Source organism: Typopeltis vanoorti, chromosome 2 (assembly GCF_054136105.1).
Source record: "Typopeltis vanoorti isolate ZY-2024b chromosome 2, IOZ_Tvanoo_1.0, whole genome shotgun sequence".
Lineage (NCBI taxonomy): Eukaryota > Metazoa > Arthropoda > Arachnida > Uropygi > Thelyphonidae > Typopeltis > Typopeltis vanoorti.
The window spans coordinates 162,033,210-162,055,063 of record NC_143550.1 but is presented as its reverse complement, the minus strand read 5'-3'; the positions used below and the strand labels follow the sequence as shown (position 1 = coordinate 162,055,063).

Here is a 21,854-nt window from a genome sequence, read left to right as displayed (position 1 = left end):
TTCATTTTTTATATTATTATGGCCAAATGAACTCTTATATGGACTTTTTCAATCTAAGGTAAGTTAGCCGATCTCATGTGGAAGTAGCAGGGTTTTTTCTCCCGGAAACTCAGGTTTTTCATCCCACATACAGACAAATCGGCCCTTCAGAACATATGCAATTTACAGACAAAAAATACTAGCTGTGGTGATGGTGGTGGGCAGTTGATGGTGCTGATGTAGATGATTGGTAGTAGATGATGGTGGAGACGGAGAGTTGTACAATAGGTGCCCTCCTGCGATGAGTCTTCAGACTCCTTGGAGGTGTCATGAATAATAATAATAATAATAATAATAATAATAATTGATTTTTATATAATAGTTATTATTTTTATATAATTATTATATATATATTATATAGTTATTAAATAATAGTTATTATTTTTTTGATTAATAAGGCATCTAATGTGCTTTATATATTTTTTCTTCAGGTGTTTAATCTTTCAGCTAGACGAAGAGACCTAACAGCTTTAAATCCTCAGGTAATCTTTCATATTTTTATTTTAGATTTTATAATTGTTTGTATTTTGCTTCACATTTTATGCCTTTTAAGTTTTTGCATAAGTCGGCCAGCCTGTTTGTTTTACATTGTTTCTTCTTTCATATCACATTTTGAGATATATTTTGCATATTAAAACTACAGTTGGCTGAGTGAAATTTTCATTTAATACTTTTGCTGTCATTAATGCACATGTGCATTTATGCATATCTTTTCCATAGATGTTGTTAGCATATAGGTGCATATAACATATATTGAACTTGGTATATTATATAAAATGTGTAATAATTTTATAGTGTATAACACATAGAAAATATAATAAATTATATTTATTATATAATTTGAAATGCTAGCTGATAGTATAATAAATTACACTGTTAGCTAGCATAGGGCATCCTTACATACAGTAAAATAAATGGGACTGTGCAATATGCATATTTTGTGGACTATAAAGGAGTTTGTTCAGAATTCATTTCGATCTTTCTATGCTGAATGATAAGTATCCCAGGATCCCACTAAGGTGAACTGGATCCCAGGATCCAGTTCACCTTAGAAAAGTCTCCCGTCTCCCCTTCCTAAACACTTTGATTACAGGAGAGCACTTTTTTAGTTAATAGTACACTCTCCACCAAATCCAAAAAATATTAAAACCTCATAACCACACATACTCTCCCTCTGTACAGAACAGAGCAATACAAAATCCATCACCATTCCATATATTATTATTATTATTATTATTATTATTATTATTATTATTTCAGGCTACTCCTAGGAGTCCTTAGACTCATCGAGGGAGGCCCTAAACTCCATGTCCACACAACTATTTGACATTCTCACAGTATCTATCATACCTTGCCTTGAACTTGCTCACTGTCATAGCACCCACAACTGACTCTGGCAGCTTATTCCACTCATTCACCACTCTAAAAGTAAGGAACCCAGCTCTAACACCCCTGCTAACCACACTCTTGCCCAGTTTCCATAGGTGTCCCCTAGTTCTCCCACCACCAGTCCTGATCTCAAGAATATCCTCTGAATTAGTCTTATAGAATCCTTTTAGCAATTTGAATGTCGCAATCATATCTCCCCTTTTCCGCTTATCAACTAGTTTCTGCAACCCACAAATCTTCAACCTGTTCTCATATGGTTCATTCCATAGTCCTGCTATCATCATAGTCACTCGCCTCTGGATCCTTTCCACGTCCTCCCCATCAAGAAGGAACCGAGGTGACCAAATCTGGGCACAGTAGTCGAGATGAGGTCTTATCAGGGCTCGGTACAGAGGTACAATAACTTGCTTATCTCTGCTCATCAAGGTATTTTTCAACAACCAAGTGAGTTGATGAGCTGTTTTAGCTACTTTTGCAATGTGCCCCCTAAACTTCATCTCCCTATCCACCAACACTCCCAAGTCCCTGGCCTCATCAATCTCTTGGAGTACAGTTCCACCAATGTGGTATACTGCTGCTAATCTTTTCACCCCAAAATGCATAACCTTACATTTTGTCACATTAAATTGACATCCATTCTCCTTAGCCCAGAACTCCAATCTATCTAAGTCATCCTGCAAGACTTTGACATCTTCTGCATTCACTATCGCTACCCAACTTTGCATCATCAGCGAACAAATGAACTGTTCCACTTAGATCCTTCCCTATATCGTTAATGAACAGATTAAACAGCAGTGGTCCAAGATCAGAACCCTGCGGCACACCACTAGTCACAGGCCGTCTTTTGGACTCTACTCCTGAATAAACTACTCTTTGATATCTCTCCATCAACCACCCACCTATCCATTCCCATATGTTGTAGCTTATGGATTAGAATTCCATGTGGTATCCTGTCAAACGCTTTTGCCAGGTCCAGCAGTATCACTGTAAACCCATTTCCCTTATCCAGTTCTGCTGTCACCTTGTTATAAAACTTGAGCAAGTTACTGAGGCATGATCTACCCTTCACAAAGCCATGCTGTCCCCTGTACAGTATCTCATTTTCATCAATCCATTCCTATTTTTCCCTTGACTACTTTCTCCAAGACCTTGACAATGACTCCTGATATGCTGATCGGTCGGTAATTTGCCACCATAGTCTTTGATCCTCCTTTATGCAGTGAAACTATTTTCCCCTCTTTCCACGCCTTCGGGACTAAGCCAGACCTGAGACTCAGATTAAACAACATGGTCAAGGGCACTGATAATTCCTTAGCCGCTTCACGCAAGACCCGTGCTGGTATACCATCCAATCCTACAGATGTATTCACATTAAGGTTTTGTAATAGACTATTCACCTCCACTTCATTGATCACAATTCCCGTATAAACTAATGGTTCCTTCATTTTTTCAATGTTACCACCTGGATGATATACTTTTGCAAAGTGCGTGCTCAGTAACTCCACTATATCAACTGGTTCAGTGACCTCCTTACCATCGTCATTCCTTAAAATCATTTTGCCATGTACAGTTTTTTCTTGCTTGCAGCATATTGAAAGAACTGTTTGGGATTCTCTTTTGCTTGCATAGCTAGTTTCCTTTCATAATCGGCTTTTGCAGTTTTTACCACACTCGTTACCCTTCTGGCCTGCACTTTATACTGTTCGTGTGCCTGCAGGTCACCCCTTTCATTAAATTCCCTCCACAGTTGTTTCTTTTTTTGCAGCTCAAGCTTAATGGTGTTAATGATAGAGTGAATGTGTCGCGAGGTTCAGAAGGTGAATTGGATTGGATGAAGCAAGAAATGAAATGGATGCGGAATGAAATTAAGAGAATGCAGGTCAAAACTATTAAAATAAATCATGATGGCATGAAAGAGTTAACAAAAGATAAGCGAGTGGCGTTGTATGGCGACTCCATTATTAAAGGTGTGCTAGAGGATAAAATGCACAAGGTATGTTTTCCAGGCGGTAAAATGAGTAGAGTGATTGAGGCATTGAATATGAGGCGGGAACGAGCAAAAGAGTTAATTGTATTAATTGGTAAGAATGATTTGAGAGAGAACAAAGAGCATGTCAAAATGAATGTCAGGAGACTGCTTGGAAAGATAAAGGAGAATAGTGTGACAGGAAGGGTGGTCAGTGTGTTGCCTAGGTATGATTGTGGTGAAATGAGGCGGAGAGCAAGGATTATGAATGATATTCTGGCTGAAATGTGTGAGGAGATGGGAGTACAGTTTGTTAATGTGTGGAATGAGTTTGAGGGACGAAGTAAGCTGTATGGGAGCGATGGACTGCATTTGAGTGGTTATGGTGTGAGTCGCTTGGAGAGACTGCTGCTGGAAGGTAGAGAAGTGAATAGAGAGAATGAATCAGATCGAGAGGGGAGTGATGTGGAAGAGCAGGAGAGTAAGACAGGAGAGATTGAAGGAGTGGAAATGAATGTGGAAGTGAGTGGTATGAGTATAGAAAATGAGAGAATGGGTGTGCAAGAGGAGCAGGGAAACGGCGAGGCTCAGGGTGGACAGGGATACACAGCGTGAGAAAGGTGGATGCTCCAAGAGGAGGTGAGAGAATGTGTAGGCAGGAAAGTAATGGGATGATCAGGGATCAAAAGGAAACAGATGGAATTGCAAAGGGTTCTAAAATGAAGAAGCAGAAAGGGAAATGGCCCCAGTCTAGCATGGAGAGATCACATCGAGTGAGTGGTATCAGTGGAACTAGCTGTAGATCCAGAAATGAGTTGTTGTGTTTGTATACCAATGCTAGAAGTATAAGAAACAAGGCGGATGAAATGGTTGCACTAATTGCGTCTGTGCACCCAGAGATTGTCGGAATAAGTGAGACATGGTTAGATGAGGATGACATCCTGACAGGAATAGAGATGGAAAGGTATGATGTGTTTCGTGAGGATAGAAGGGGTAAAAAGGGAGGGGGAGTGCTATTGATGATAGAGAAAGAGTTATGTCCATACAAGGTAGAGATGCAAGGGGGAAATGGGGCCAGTGGTTTTGAGGCAGTATGGTGTGAGATAGAGGTGAATAGAATCAAATACTTGGTGGGATGTTGTTATAGACCTGGTAATGTGGATGGTGGTGATAGTGAAATGTATGGTCAAATAAGCCAAGCAAATAAGAAAAGGGTGATCATTATGGGTGATTTTAATTATGGCAATATAGACGGGAATGAAGAGATAGCAACTGGAAGTAAAGAAAATGAGTTTCTTGAGTTTTTGAGGGATAACTACCTCAGACAGTATGTAACAGAGGGCACAAGAGGATTAAAGGGTCTTGGATTTGGTCATCTCATCAGAGGATGTAATTATCAGTGAGGTATCAAATCATCCACCAATTGGTGAAAGTGACCATGAGGTGATTACTTGGGTGGTTGCCAGCAGTGCAAGGACCCTTGTGAAAAAAGGGTATATGTGGAACTACAAGGGGGGTGATTATGAAGAGCTCAGGAGACAGCTTGCAGGTGTAGCATGGAATGAGGAGTTAGCTGGAAAAGAGATCAATGCAGCTTGGGGGATTTTCAAAAAATATTTAGTGGATGCAATGTCTAAATGTATACCACGGGTGAGAAGGTTAAATAAGTTAGGTGTGAGATGGATGAATAAAGAGATTAAGCATGCAATACAGAGAAAAAGGGCATTGTGGAGGCAGCATAAGAGAAGTGGAAGTAACCAATTTCATGAGTTCTACAAAGACCAGGCAAGGAGAGTGACTTGGTTGGTGAGAGTAGCTAAAGAGAGGTATGAACAGCAGTTAGCTAATGAAGCTAAAAAGAATCCTAGGGAGTTCTTTCGATATGTAGCCAGCAAAAGAAAGAATGATTATGGAAGGATGACATTGATTGGAGGAAATGGTATAAAGACAGCTGTTGCAGAATGTGTGGTGGAGATACTTAATGAGCAGTTCATAAAGATCTTTCAATCTTGTGAATGTGACTTCATGGAGAGATTAAGAGCAGTTGATGATGGGGAGGAGAGACTGACTGTAAGTGAGCAAGAGGTGTTTGGGGAGTTGAGTAAACTAGATGTAAATAAGGCTGTGGAACTTGATAATATATCACCGCGTATTCTGAAGGAATGTGCCAGAGAGTTGACACCTGCCTTGACATATTTTTTTAATACGAGTCTTGCACTTGGTCAAGTCCCTAAAGAGTGGAAGGAGGGCAAGATTGTGCCACTTCATAAAGGAGGTGATCGAACTCAAGCATCAAACTATAGGCCTATCTGTGTGTCAGGTGTTGTGGGTAAGTTGTTGGAGAAGCTTGTGAGAACTAGGATCCAGAGTTGGGTTGACAACAATGGTATAATCTTTGATGGACAGCATGGATTTGCTAAAGGGAGGTCGTGTTTTAGTAATCTACTTACTTATTACAATAAAGTGACTGCTTCCTTGGACAGAGGAGAAGGATACACAGTAATATACTTGGATTTCGCAAAAGCTTTTGATAGAGTACCTCATGATAAGTTGACAGTCAAACTAGAGCAGATGGGGTTGGATATTAGATTAGTGCATTGGATTGGAGACTGGCTATCTGATAGGTATCAACAAGTTGTGTATGGGGGTGCAATATCCAGGAAAAGGAAAGTCACTAGTGGAGTGCCTCAGGGATCTGTTTTAGGGCCATTACTATTTAACTTGTATATTAATGATATTGGCGAAGATTTGGATGGAGATATTCAGTTGTTTGCAGATGATGCAAAGTTGGGACGAACCATAAAGAGTAGTGAAGATGTTGTGGCCTTGCAAGAAGACTTGAATAAATTGAGTGATTGGGCAAGCAAATGGGGATTTGAGTTCAATGTTGCAAAATGTAAGGTTTTAAAATTTGGAAAACAAAGATGGGATGCAGAATTTATGCTTGGTGAGAATATATTGTTGGAAGTAGAGGAAATAAGAGATCTGGGAGTGATAGTGGATAAGGATCTAAAATTTAGGGGTCACATCGCCAAAATTGTGAAGACAACACAAAGACTTCTGGGAATGATGAGGAGGACACTGACGTGTAGAAGTAGGGAGATTCTTGTTCCATTGTATAAGGCTTTGATTAGGCCACACATGGACTATTGTGCCCAGATTTGGTCACCTGGTTTTCAGAAGGATGAAGAGATGTTGGAAAGGGTCCAAAGGCGACTGACAAAGGTAGTTTCTGACCTCTGGAATGTCGAGTATGAGGAAAGATTGAAAAGATGTAATTTGCAGAGACTAGTGGAGAGAAGGAAGAGGGGAGATATGATAGAGACCTATAAGTTGGTAAGGGGTTGCTATAGGATCAATGGTGGAGAAGTTCTACAGCGAATAGTGGGAGATCAGGGGAGAACCAGAGGTCATCCTTGGAAACTGTATAAAGAGGGTGTGAGTAGGGGAGTGAGAGGCAGGTTTTTTTCGTGCAGAGTTGTGAATGATTGGAATGCCTTGCCTGAGAGTGTGGTGTCTGCAAGGAGTTTGAATGTGTTTAAGACCCGGTATGATGAGATGTGTGTGAGATAAAAGGACCTCCTAGATGAGTCTTTGACTCCATGAGGTCTTGTTTAATAATAATAATAATAATAATAATATTCATCCATTTAATCCCTACTTGTTTTACTATTCGGACCCTAGGTATACAATCAGCCATAACCTCCTGTAAATGCTCCTTGACCACTTCCCATGCACTATCGACGTTTAGCCCCTGCAGTTGTACATGCCATGGCACTGATCCAAACAATCTCCTAAGCTTGTCAAACTTGCCAGCACGGTAATTCCACATATACCCTGTCTTAGTCAAAAATTCCACACCTTTAGCCACCTTATCATCACTCTCACCAATAGGTGGCAATATGGTCATATTCATTACAGTCAAATTGTGAGATGCTATTACCAGGTCAAGCACTCTCACGCCCCTAGTATTTTCAATTACATGCTGTCTCAGATAGTTATCCCTTAATAATTGAATAAAATCCATTTCCTTCCTCGCATGTGTCCTCTCCTCCTTCCAATCAATGTTACCATAGTTGAAATCCCCATAATAATTACCCTCCTTCCACTCATTTCATCAACTTGTTTATGCATACTATCTCCACCATCTATTCCATCACCTGGTCTATAGCAGCACCCAACTGTATATTTTATTCTGCCAGTCTCAATCTCACACCAAATAGCCTCAAATGAGCTTCTTTCACTATCCTGCAATACAACTTCAATTCTCCTTGGCTGCAGTTCATCAGCTATCATCAATAACACCCCTCCCCCCATTTTATTCTCTCTGTCCCTCCTAAACACACTATAACCTACACATTCTATCCCACTAACTATATCATCTTCCGTCAGCCATGTTTCACTAATGCCTGGGGCACATCTGAAAAATTGACAAAAATCCTAAAGAAATATACCTTACAACCACTTAGAAATTAGCATCCCTTATCTGCTCTAACAAAGACCAGATACTCCTTAGACATGCCAAGTATTTACCAGATTCCTTGCTGTTACAGACTGTCCTACTAACAGGCATGACAGCCAACATCAGAATTGCTAAACACAAGGCCTACATTTCGTTCCACCACTACAGTCACTAAAGACTTGCTGACCATACTTTGGACACCCACCACAAGATATTCTGAAAGAAGGCTGCTCTACTCCACCACAGCAAATACAAATATGAGAGGCTATTCCTTGAATCTGCCTCAGCTTTAAGAAACTTCCAAATTTTAACAAATTTGGGTGCATGAAACTGCCTCAAATTGGGAAGCAGTCATTCTCAGATCTTCAGCCTAACAGCCAAGACCACCATTTTAGCCAACTATGAGGCCAAGTATTTCCTATCCTATAACCTTTAAATCTCAACTTTGTCATTCTTCAGCCTTATTTACCCAATGTTAGTGCTTGTGTGTATATATCATATTGCTACGGTGTTCCTTGGTGATGGCAATTTGGCTTTGCCAAAATTTTGGAAGTATTAATTAAAGTTATTGTTCTTAATATTCAGTATACATCATAAATTATGTTATTATCTACCTGTAATTGCTGTAAAGGGACAGGCACACAATCATTGTTTAGGGCTGATCTAGCTGCAGTATCTGCAGCCTCAATCTCCCTTCATTCCAGCGTGGCTCACAATCCCCATTTAGACAACTATCCAATTGTTGCCTTCTTGTTTAAAGTAACAGTTATTGGATCTAAGTGAGCATTGTATGTGGTGGTATTCCTGACAACTGTAATGTCAAAAGCAAACCTTAGTTTATATAAATTATCCATCTTTTCTAGCATTTCAGCTTTAATGCACGCTCTATGGTATATAGCTTATGCTATGTTGCTACATTCCAGTAGAAAGTCATTAGATTCAATTACTAATGACCCCAATTCATTACTAAAAACCTTCCCAGCTTCATATTATCTGCAAACAACTGAATATCCCCTTACAATCCACTGACATTGTCATTTGATATAAAAGTTAAACAATAGAGGTTCCAGTACTGAGCCCTGTGAGATCCCCACTTGTAACCTTCTGCCTCCTTGACATTGCCCCCCCCCCATACATCATCATCATCATCATACGTATCAAGGATTTAGGCCTAGCATGGCCTGTACCGGCCTTAGAAGTCATTGTTGAATCATTTAAGAGGACGTCTTGGTTTTCTTTTTCCTAATGGCTTGTACTTTAAGGCTTGTTTTGGTAATCTTTCTGTTTTCATTCTTTGAACGTGTTCCATCCATTTATGTTTATATTTTTTAATTTTTTCTATTACTGATTCTTGGTTTAATTCTTTCATAATATCTTCATTTCTTTTATGATCAAATAGGGTATACTTTGCAGTTTTTCTCATAAACTTCATTTCTGCTATTGTTAATCTTTGTTTGTCTTTTTGTTTTATTGTCCAGATTTCGCTTCTATACATTAAGACCGGTAAGGTTAATGTATTGTATACTTTTAGCCTGGTTTGTTTTTGAACTCGGTTTGGTTTAAATATAGAGTTAATTACACCTGTTATTTTTAAATATTTTGCAATTTTTACATTTATATCTTTTTCATTTTCATATGTGATCATACATCCTAGGTAGTTAAATGAATTCACCTGTTCTAAGATCTTGTTATCTATTACTATTTTAGTTCTTGCTGGATCTTGTCCTTTAAAGGCCATAGTTTTTGATTTTTCTGTTGATATTATCATACTATAATCTCCGGATATCTCATTTAGATTTAAAATAGCTTTCTGTAAGTTATCTTCAGAATTTGTAATTATTATTTGGTCGTCTGCAAAGAGGAGAGTGTTTAAGTTAACTGTAGGTGAAAGTTTAATTCCTTGGTGTAAATTTTTACTCCATTTTATTATTATTTCATTTAAGTAGATATTAAAAAGAGTTGCTGAGAGGGGACATCCCTGTCGGACCCCTTGGTTTATCACTCTTGTATATGATAGCTCGTGATTTAATCTTATTTGTATTTGATTATTTTCATATATACTTGTGATAGCTTTTAGGATATTATTTGGTATTTGTCTTTCTTTTAATATGTTAAATAATATGTTTCTTTTGACTTTGTCAAATGCTTTTTCAAAGTCAATAAATGCAATATGTGTTTCTAAATTATATTCTCTTCTTTTCTCTATTATTAATTTTAGGCAAAAGGCTGGGTCTATACATGATCATCCTTTTCTAAATACATTCTGTACCTCTAGAATAAAGTTTTCGGAATATTTCATTAGTTTGTTATTTAAGATTCTGCTATATATTTTGTAACAGGAATTTAGTATATTGATACCTCTATAGTTTTTAGGGTCATCTCTATTACCTTTCTTAAAGATAGGAATCACAATTGCTTTTTTCTATTCTATTGGGGGGATACCAGTTGAGTAAATTTTATTTAAAAATAATAAGTCTTTTTTTGAATCTTGTTCCTGCATATTTATATAGTTCTGAACCTAGCTTATCTTCTCCAGGTGATTTTCCGTTTCTTGTTTCTTTCAGGCTGATTTCTAATTCTTCTTTAGTTATTTCCTTTTCATTTTCGTTAATTGTTTGCCAGTTGTCTTTTTTAAAATATTTGTCTGTCCACAGTTCTGTGTAGTAATTTAGAAATTCTTCTAATTTTAATTCAGTGTTTAATTTTATGTTTTCTTTGGTATCTGCATTTAGATGTTTCAAAATCTTATATACATTGGGTATTATTTTATATAAATCATGTTCTAAATTAGAAACAAATTTATTCCATGATTCTCTATGTCTTTTTCTGACTTCTCTTTTAGCTATGGCTCTTATTCTTTTATACATACATAACTCTCTGATACCTATCAGATAATCAATCCTGAATCTAGTTCACTAACCTGATCTAAACCCATGTGCTGGAACTTAAATATCAGCTTATCATGTGGTACCCTGTCAATTGCCTTTGTAAAATCCACAAAATTGGCAGAATATGCCATTCTCCTCATCAACTGCTTTTGTTACTTTATTATAAAAGGCAGTCATCATATTACTAAAGCAAGAGCATCCCTTAACAGATCCATGTTGATTCTCACAGATAACAGATAATTGCACTCCCTTGTATTTTTCTTATTCTCTTTCTTCTACTGTTTCTATTCTCTTCTCTTCTATCATTACCATAACTCTTTCACTTCTATTCTGATTCACTTTGCTTCTCATGCTTCTCATCTCATTCCCCAGACATTCCACCTCCTCTTTCAGTTCATCTGTCTCTCCTTAGAAGCTATCCACTCTTGCTCACTATTCATCCTCCCAACTAAGACCATCTCTGAAAACTTCACAATGAATCAAACTTTCCACACTCTCCACATTTATTTATTTTTATTTATATTCCACTTGTTATCTTCACCCTCTGTCTCACACTACTTGGCTCTCGAGGTCAGTATTCTCCAGTCTCTGATGCAATGCTGCCGAGGTCTGTTATACTAATTTCCAACTCACAAAGTTTTCCATTTCCTACATTTCTGCATATATGCACTCCTCAATCTCTCACCTGCCACATATCCAATTGCCAGGATGCATACATGCCACAAGCACTGCATACCACAAAATCCCATAGTATGCTATGCAAAATGTAGTCCTTAAATGGGAGAGGACTTAGTGATAAGCTATTACTAAACTGAGCTGTGGTTGCTGCCATCATTCAAATAATGCATGAACAACCAAGTACTAAGAACTACTACAACTATACTAAAAATTTTATGTTTTTAAGTAGAATTTCTCCAACTGCAAATTGCTTTATGTTGTGTTATTTAAAGTACAAAATGCTAATAAAAATAACTAAAACTTATATTTTTCTTCTCCGCCACCTCTGAATGCATCCGACTCTTCCTTCGCCCTCCTGGTAAGAATAAACCAGCGCAACAAAACACAATATGAACAACAAAGAAAACTCCAATAACAACACTACTGAAGGACACTTGTATCAAATTGAAAAAATGTAGCACAATTTATGGCAAAAGCCACACTATATGCTGATTAAAAACACTTTTTTTTTTTAGCAAAGCTCAAATCCTCTGCCATGTTTTCTCACAACTCTAGTGTCCTCTTCAATTTTTATCAGTTATCAATTTTCTTATCAATTTTTAATGATCATTTTTTTTTTTTTCAAAACATTTGTTTATAATATTTAACTCAGCATGCGTCAGTTGAATAGTCAGTGCTTTGGCCAGATTTCAAACTGAATATTTGGTATTTAATGCTTCGGACAAATCCTGGTTCGGCACATCCTCACTTTCAAGATTATCAAATCTCCATATTATAATTATAATAATAATAATTATTATTATTATGCAGAGGGAGTTCCTCCAGGGAGAGTCCACAATCTCATCATGGTGAGGGAATCCTTTTTAGTTGCTTATAACTACGATAAATGTTTATCTCTACTATTTTTACTTGAATACATTCACAAAGATGCATTGACAACAGGTGGTATGTACACATCCCGGCAGTTGGGTATGTTGCAGGTGAGAGATGGGGAGAGTACATATATGCGGAAATTGTAGGAAATGGGAAGAACTTTGTGAGATAGCGATTACCATAATCGACTTCGGCAGCATTACATCAGAGGCAGGAGAATATCGGCCTAGAGAGATGAGTAGTGTGATAGAGGGTGAGAATAACAAGTGAAATATAAAGGAAAAAATAAGAGTGGGAAATGTGGAAAGTTCGAATAATTGTGAAGTTTTTGGAGATGGTCTTAATTGGAAGGATGAATGGTGAGCAAGAGTGGGTAGCTTGCAGAGAGAGAGAGAGATAGTTATGGGAATGCTAGAAGAGGAAAGAATAAAAACAGTAGAAGAGAGGGAATAAGAGAGTTACGGGAATGATAGAAGAGGAGAGAATAGAAATGGTAGAAGAGAGGGAATGAGAGAGAGTTATGGGAATGATAGAAGAGAGGAAATGAGAGAGTTATGGGAATGATAGAAGAGGAGAGAATAGAAACACTAGGAGAGAGGGAATGAGAAGAATGCAAGGGAGTACTGGAACCAGGGATAGAGAGATGGCAGGTAAGTAGGGGAACACAGAAAAAATGTTAGAGGAGAAAGAGAGAGAGAGAGAGTGTGTGAAGGATGTGGATGAGCTATCAAGAAACAGAGTGGTAACAGGTGTAATGTAGGGAGACCTGATTATCCATGGTGTGCAAGATAGGATGCCAGAGGAGTGTTTGCATGGAGGAACGATAGAAATTGTTTCTATGGCAATTAAGTAGGGTGAAATGGTGGATGAGATGAGATGATTGTGATGGTGAGCATGAATGACTTGAGAGGCAGTGTAAATCATGTAGCAAGAGATCTGAGATTCATTTTGAGGTTGTACAGAAGAAAACTCAGAGATGGAAAATAGTGTGTGTGTGTTGCCCAAGTATGATAATAAACAGCTGAGTAGAAGAGCATTAATAGTGAATAGCATAATAGCCAGAATGTATCAGAAGAGAGGATTGGAATATGTGGATGCTTGGAGGGAATTTGAGGACATAAAGGAACTGTATGCGAGAGACTGCTTACATTTGAATGAGGAAGGACGTTGATGTCTGGAGAAATTGATGTTTTCTGAATGAGCCGGTGTGTCAATGCAGGGAAACTAGAATTCCCAGGGTGGATGGTAGCAGATGTGGCCTCTTGTGGGAATGGGTGCTTGGGGGAAGGGGGATGACATCAGGTAGCTCTGAGTCCAGTGGAGTCTGGAGGGGGATAATGAAAAGCATAGAAGCAGTGACATTTTTATGCTTTATACTAATGCCAGGAGTATCTGGGATAAAGGAGATGAATTGGTGGTGCTGATAGCATCAGCCTGGCCAAAGATTATTGGGATCTCTGAAACATGGTTGATGGAAGATGATATACTAACAGAAATAGAAGTAGCAGGGTACAGCATTTTTTGGCAAGACAGGAAGGGAAAACATAGTGATGGAGTACTGCTTATGATAAGTGATGACTTATGTCCTCTAAGAGTGGAGGCTTTGGAAGGCAGTGACACTAATGGTTTTGAAAGCATATGGTGTGAGATTGAGGTGGGCAAGACAGAATATTTAGTGGGGTGTTGCTACAAGAGAAGGAGCACAGAGGGTGGGGAGCAGGAGATGTTTAGGCAGTTGAGCTTGGCAAGTACAAGAAGTATGATTGTTATGGGAGATTTTAACTACAGCAGTATAAATTGGGAAGAGGAAAATGCATGTAGTAATAAGGGAATGGAATTTCTAGAATTCTTGAGAGGCAAATGTCTTAGGCAACATGTAATAGAAGGAACGTGAGGTTCAAGAGTTTTGGATTTGGTCATAGCATCAGTAGAGCTGATTATAACTGGGATGGCATCTCTTTCCCCAGTTGGAGAGAGAGAGAGAGAGAGAAAGAGAGAGTGACCATGTGGTTTAGACTTGGAAGATGATTAGACATGCAAGAATATCAAAGAGATCGGAATATATAAGGTGAGTGACTATAATAGTCTTAGATATCAACTTGGGGCAGTTCTACAGAGGGAGGAATTGGAAGGGCGAGATATTAGTGGGAAATTGTGAAGGAATATTTGTTAGCAACAATAGTAAGCTGTATTCCACGAGTGAAGAAGAGAACACAATTTGGTGTAAAGCAGATGACAAACAATATCAAACAGGAGCTGCAGGTGAAAAAGAGGTTATGGAAGAGATATAAGGAGAGGGGTGGAGAGCAGATGCATGAAGAATATAAGACTCAGGTCATGCGAGTGACTAGTATGGTATGGAAGGCAAAACCTGGAATATGAGAAGAGATTAGTCCTAAGATCCAAACAAAATCCTAGGAATTTTTTAGCTATGTAGCCAGTAGGAGGAGAAATGATTGTGGAAGAATGACATTGTGGGATAAAAATGGGAATAGAGTGACTGATGCAGAGGACATAGTGCAGTTGTTCAATGAACACTTTATTGGAATATTTCATCCTGGAGAAGTAGGTTTTAATACTAGAGGAGAATGTGCTAAAGAACTGACAGCTCTGTTGACCTGGCCTTTCAGTGAAAGTCTGGCCAAAGGAAAGGTATACAAGGAACAGAAAGAGGGTAAGATAGTGCCATTGAATAATGGCACTATCTTACCCTCTTTGGTAGTAGACTGGTAATGTCAAGTTATAGACCAGTTTGTGTTTCAGCAGTAGTTGTTAAGTTCTTGGAGAAATTAGTGAGGCACCATATGCAGCATTGGGCAGATGAAGGTAATGCTAACTGTGAGAGTCAACATTGATTTCTTAAGGGGTGCTCTTGCTATATTAATATGATTACCTTTTATAATAACTTGACAAGAGCGGTTGATGAGGGAAAGGTATATTCTGCCATTTTTTTTTGGATTTTGCAGAGGCATTTGACATGGTGCCACATGATAAGATGATATTTAAGTTGCAGCACATGGGTTTAGATGTCAGGTTAGTCAACTGGATTCAGAATTGGCTATATGATAGGTATCAGAGAGCTGTGTATGGTGGGGCCAGTAGTGTACCCAGAGAGTTGGCCAAGGGGCCCTTCCCCCCCACCCCAGAGAAAAAGGAAAAAAAAAACTAGAAAATGTTCCAAAAATAATTTCCTAATTAAAATTCATTTTTTAAAAATTTATATTGTGTCTTGTCTTCTATTTCTATATTACTTATGAATTAGCAGTCATTGCAGATGCTCAGTCATGGGTCGTATGCAATATGTAGTGTGTATTCTCAAATCATCTTCTCAACTTACCTCCTCCCCCCCAAATTAAATCCTGATTGCCTACTACTGGGTTAGGTAATATCATGGAGGTAGAAGGTTACAAGTGGGGTCCCACAGGGCTCAGTACTGGGACCCATATTGTTTAACCTCAATATCAGTGACATTGTCAGTGGATTGCAGGGGGATATTCAGTTGTTTGCAGATGATGTGAAGCTGGGAAGGGTTATTAGTAATAGTACAGATGTGGTGGCCCTGCAAGAGGATTTGAATAAATTACACAGATAGGCAAATGAATGGGGGTGTCGGTTTAATACAGCAAAATGTAAAGTCTTGGAGTTTGGGATACATCGATAGGAGGCTGCATACTGAATTGGAGGAGCTGTGCTGGAGGAAGTAGGGGAGACAAGAGATCTATGGGTGATTATTGATAGAAATCAGAAATTCAGGGAACATATTGCAAAGGTGGTGAAGGTAACCAGAGGATTGCTGCACTACTGAGAATGATGCTGACCTGCAGAGATAAAGAGCTGTCATTCCATTGTATAAAGCCTTGATCAGACCACAATTGGACTATTTTTCTCAAATTTGGTCCCCAGGATTTTTCAGGGGATAACTTAACTGTGGAAAGGATACAGAGGCAGATAACAAAGATGATATCAGGACTGTACAATGTGAGTTATGAGGATCGGCTGAGGGAATGTGGACTGCAGAGTTTATTAGATAGAAGAAGGAGAGCTGATGTCATTGAGACATTTAAAATGTTTAGAGGTAGTTACAGGGTCGACACTGGGGAAGGAACTCCCAGTGTCGACCCTGTAACTACCTCTAAATAGTTAGAGGAAGATGCAATGGCAAGGGCCATCCCTAGAAGTTACGAAAGGAAGCTGTGAGCAAGAGGATGAGGAGTGGTTTCTTTGCATGGAAGGTGGTTGAACTGTGTAGTGCATTGCCTGATAGAGTGGTTAGAGCATAAATGGTCAATGAGTTCAAGGAGTGGTATGACAGACTTTATATTTTCTAGAAGGATCTCCGACAATGAGTCTTTTGACTGCATGGAGGTCTGAATCATAATAATAACATCTAGTGGTAGCTCATACCATGAAAACAATCTGGGTCTCAAATGCTTCCTAACCCCAGTTGTATCGGTACTTTATCTGTACCTTACTAAATTGCATGTTTCTGTTATATTTCCTCTCTTATCTGTTCATCAAACTTTGAATCAATCTGTCCTCTTGCAATTTCATAGGCCAGTCTTCACTTTGGTTAGTTACCTACTTTGGATCTTTTCAATTGTTTCCCGATTCCCTGGTTCTCCTCAGAACCAGGTGACCATATCTGTGCACAGTAGTTCCAATATGGTCTTATTAAAGGCTTGTAAAGTAAAATATATATTTTCCACTTTCACATATTATAAATATATATAGAGAGAATATTTATAAGCCCATAAATCATATTTTCAAGTATTCAAAGCGATTAAGATTGTAAGCTTATTTTTACATTTAATCAGAAATTACAGAATCTCTTACCTTTTATTCCTTAGAATAAAACCACATTAATCTGATATTGTTTGATGTTATAATGTACTATACATTATCAATCTTGATGTTACATCACATGCATCAGATTTCTAATTGATGATTTGTTCAGTTTGGTTTCACTTTGGAATGTTACTGAAACTGTAGAATTCAGATTTCCAACTGTCTTCCAAAATTATGCAGTTGGATTACATTGTTTGTTTTAATTTTAATGGTATACACACAATGCCACAAAACCAAAATAAATAAGTTTATTCATTTGGCTGTTAATATTTTGCTCAATAATATTTGCTCAATAATTCTGCTCAAACCTCTTACTGGAACTGAAGAATATCTTATTATAGTACAGATAATCAAATGCCTGTATTAATGGGTGTATGCTTTTAATGAAATTCTTCATTAAAAACATATATCCATAGTTTGTTAATTTTCTTGTCACCAAGTGTTAAAAAAGAAAAATCTGAATGAACATACTTTGTGAATTTAAAAACAGGTGTTGGACTTTGGCTGGCCCCAGTATCTAGCTCCACCATTAGAAAGGTTATGTAGTATATGCAAAGCTTTAGATGCTTGGCTAATGTCAGATCCACAACATATTGCTGTTTTACATTCAAAGGTGAGTTAAAATAGTTTTGTTCACCTTTGTGATTTATAGTAAACTTTTTATTATTCGAAACTATCTTGACTGATGTACAATGTTCTGGATGTCATATAATATGTATCACTTGTTTCTGAATATAACTTATAATTCTCACTAGATCCCTCTGAGTAGCCACTTTTATATTATTTATAATATAAATATACAATCAAAAGAATGAACTTTTATTAAATGAGTATTTATCATTGTAAAAATAAACATTAATACAATAACTTTCACTTCTTCTTAATATTGTACAAATTGATTATGCCAGCTGACATTGTCAGGCAAGCAATCAAGAGTACTCAGGTTAGTATCAATCCTGAATACTTATCATTAACTCTGCACTTGACAGCCAATATGTCAAGTGCAGAGTTATGCATTTTGGTCAAAGGAGATGAAATGCAGTGATCTGCAGTGGTAAAAACTGTGCTAAAATAGTGGAGGTAGTGGGAAAGCCAATATGTTAACCACTTGCCTGGTTGGCCAAGTGGTTAACATATCCACTCTCCAGCCAAAAGGCTGCAGGTTTGAATCCTGCCTTGGACATGGATGTTTGTGATTGTCTGTGAAAATACTAGTAGTGGTGGTGATGGTGGGTAGATGGCATTGGTGTAGATGATGTGTTTCATTGTAGTTGGTGGATTGGGTTGAGTGGTATAGATGGAGAGCTGTAGAGCAGGTTCCCTCTTTTGATGAGTCTTTGGACTCCTTGGAGGTGTCACATAATAATAATAATAATAATAATAATAATAATAATAACAATAAAAATTTTCACATCTCCACTACCAAATGAAACGTCATGTAGTGAAGTACATGGCTTGTTCGTCAGAAAAATACACTTGAATAAAATACCTGTAAAATTGAAGTGTTATGCTGTTTTAATGTTGACAAAGTATTCAATGGAAGAAGCATTATTTGTATGACACATGAAAGAGTTATTATTAAGTATCAAGCCAGAACATTCTGCATCTACATATGGATTCTTTACGATGAGAGAAATAGTTCTTTATAGAGAATATGTTGTGCACATAATAAAATGTGCACAACATATTCTGCTGAGTATTTCAAGTTTACATTATATTTTGATTATTAAATATTATAATGTGACTGTTTTTAATTTTATATAGGGCGATAAAGGAAGAACAGGTGTTGTTATTGCAGCATATATGCACTATAGCAATATTTGTGCTAGGTAACTATATTTTGTTTAGATAATATCATTTCTTTTTTATAACAAAACATGAAATCAGATTTATTCCTTTGGATATTTTATATTTGTTATATGAGGACTCATAAAGTAAAACAGGGTCTGGTGAAAGCAGCAAGTATTCCCACCACAAAGGAGAATAGTCTTCTTAGTTAGAGGAAATACCAGCTAGACACTAAGTGGTAGATGCCTAGTGAAATACGATCGCCTGGCTTATTGGAGATCCGAAGTGGAAAATGCCATGTATGGTCTCCGGAGCAGAGACTTCGGTTGCTATTTCAGAGACCATACATGGCATTTTCCACTTCAGAATTAAAAAAAAAGGGTGATAGAAGTCTCCTGTCAAACTACCATCCAATTGCCATCATCTCTGTTTTTTCCAAAATAAAGGAAAAAGTCATCAATAGCCAAGTCCTCTACTTCTTAAAGGGGTCAACTACTTAGAGGCCCACAAATTAATCAGTGACCACCAGATCTTGAATTTAACCATTCAAGATCCACAGCTGACCTTGTAGTTTACATCACCCACCACTGGACACATACTGTGGAAAGGTTTGGAGAAACTTGTGCTGTTGCCTTTGACATTTCCAAAACTATTGACCATTTGTGGAAATGAGGCCTGCTAAACAAATTGCCTCTGTAATTGGGTAGCCAGCTTTCTTTCTGGTCATTTTTTATGAGTCATGGTGAATGGCTCCCTCTCTTAGAGCTTCACTATAAATACTGGAGCCTATGTCCTATCACCTAGTCTCTTTCTCTTGTACATTACTGATCTACTCACAATAACCATTAATCCCACCCATAGCTTTTGCAGACAATAGTACTCTCCATTCATCTCACTCATTTGATAAACCATGCAGTATTCTGATATCCTAGGCTAGCTACAAGATCACTTACAACCAGTGCCTTAAATATTGATCTACATGCTATCTTCCAGTAGGGCAAGGACAACCTTGTTATGTTCAATGCCATCAAAACACAGTCTTGCCTTTTATTTTGCAAAAGACATCCCAACTCACTCACCTTTATCCTCAGTAATACACAAATCACCAGACAAGATCAGATCTCTTTGCTTGGACAACAGCCTCCTCAGCATCCAAGAAACTAGGCATTCTTTTTCATTCAAAAGCCTGTTTTACACCCAACCCAACCTTCACTATATACAAATCCCAAATTCTTCCATGTTTAGAATACTGCTCACATGTTTGGAGTGGTACACCTTAAACTTCCCTTACAATTTTTGATGCCATCCAAAACTGTGCAGTTAGTCTCAGAGATGATCCCTGTCTTACAGACTCACTTGAACCTCTATCTCACGGGTGCATTGTTTTAGCACTGTATCTATTCTACAGGTCACTTCCATGGTCACTCTCCAGAGAATTGGCAACCATCATTCCTCCACTTTCTGTTGCACCTGCTAATACAAGAGCTGGAGTTGCCTGGCACCCCTTTACTGCACAACTGCAAACACTCTAAACCTGCTTCTGTTCATCCTTTTTTATTCTCTCCACCTCTATCATCTGGAACAGCCTTCCTCAAGAAGTATTTCTAAACAACTGCAACATGCAACTCTTTAAAAAACAGAGATCACATTGGCAAATGATGCGGATGACCCTGACATGCAGAAATACAGAGGTTATGATGCCATTGTATATAGCCTTGATCAGACCTCACATGGATTATTGTGCACATATTTAGTTGCTGGATTTTCATGGTGATGAGGATATGTTGGAAAGGGTCCAGAGAAAATTCACAAAGGTGGTCTTTGGAATGTGGAGTACGAGGACAGATTGAAATAATGTAAGTTGTAGAGCCTCATGAATAGAAGGGATATGATTGAGACATATAAACTAGTGGGGTTGTTATTGGGTTGACATGGAAGAGATTTTTCATAGAATGGGAGAGGGAGGATAGAACAAGAGGCCATCACTGGGAACTATATATGGAGGGTGTGAGGAGTAGGTTTTTTTTCATGGAGAGTGAAAGTGTTGTGGGTGTAGACACATTGAATTAGTTTAAAGCACAGTTGTATGTAGTGTGTACCTACCACAATGAGTCTCTGACTCCATGAAGGTTAAATGTTAATAATGATAACAATAAAAAGAAAAAAAAAATCAATAAACTTCTATCTTAGTCCTCTTCACCCCACACATGGCACTGATGTGCCTATAGGACCCTCAAACTCTTGTCTATGGTATCAATATTAAATATATATATATGTGTGTGTGTGTGCGTGCATGTGTCTGTGTCTTAGTGGAAGTGGCTCTTGCATCCTCTGCGCTTGGTCGCTCAAAGTCAGACTTAAGTTCAAGTCTAGTCGCTGACTGGAGGAACTTTTTCAAAGCCTTTCTTCGACTGATTCCTGAGTTGGTCGATCTCTGGCATGGGCAAGTGGGTTTTCTCTCCCAGAAACTTGGGTTTTTTATCCCATAAACTCAAGAAAATTGACCATAGTACCCACATTATTTCAGACAGTAACATATCTTGTTAGGGTTAGATACCAAGAGATGGCAGCTCTTGTTTGCCAGCCTCTTCATCAGTGGCTGCTATAATTAGTGATAGACATGGGCCAGCTATCTCTGGTTGGCTACCGGTGGAGATTAAATTGCCCACTCAGTCTCCAAAAGCTAGATAGGATATAAAGGCCTTATCTACTCCCTATAAGGGAATAAAAGGCGTTAGCCGAGAAATATCAAGGCATCAGATTTATTCCAAACATGTTTTGAGGATTGATCATGGATATTGTTAAGAGAACTCAGATAAGAGTTAAGAACTCATTTAGAGCACTCAGAACTTATTACAATGAAATAGGCAAATTGACCAGAACAACAGATTATTATTATTATTATTATTATTATTATTATTATTAT

General features: G+C 37.9%; 1 protein-coding gene across 8 annotated transcripts in view; it reads left to right on the top strand.

Annotated features, from left to right (window-relative positions):
- Positions 1-21,854, top strand: part of LOC150109587 (tensin-1-like) — a 540,448-nt gene that overhangs the window by 227,996 nt on the left and 290,598 nt on the right. For all 8 annotated transcript variants that reach the window (XM_090413690.1, XM_090413698.1, XM_090413682.1 and 5 more), the window contains 3 exons: positions 471-521; positions 17,631-17,753; positions 18,905-18,969. In XM_090413690.1, the coding sequence (XP_090269816.1) occupies positions 471-521; positions 17,631-17,753; positions 18,905-18,969 (239 nt within the window). The remainder of the gene's footprint in view (positions 1-470; positions 522-17,630; positions 17,754-18,904; positions 18,970-21,854) is intronic.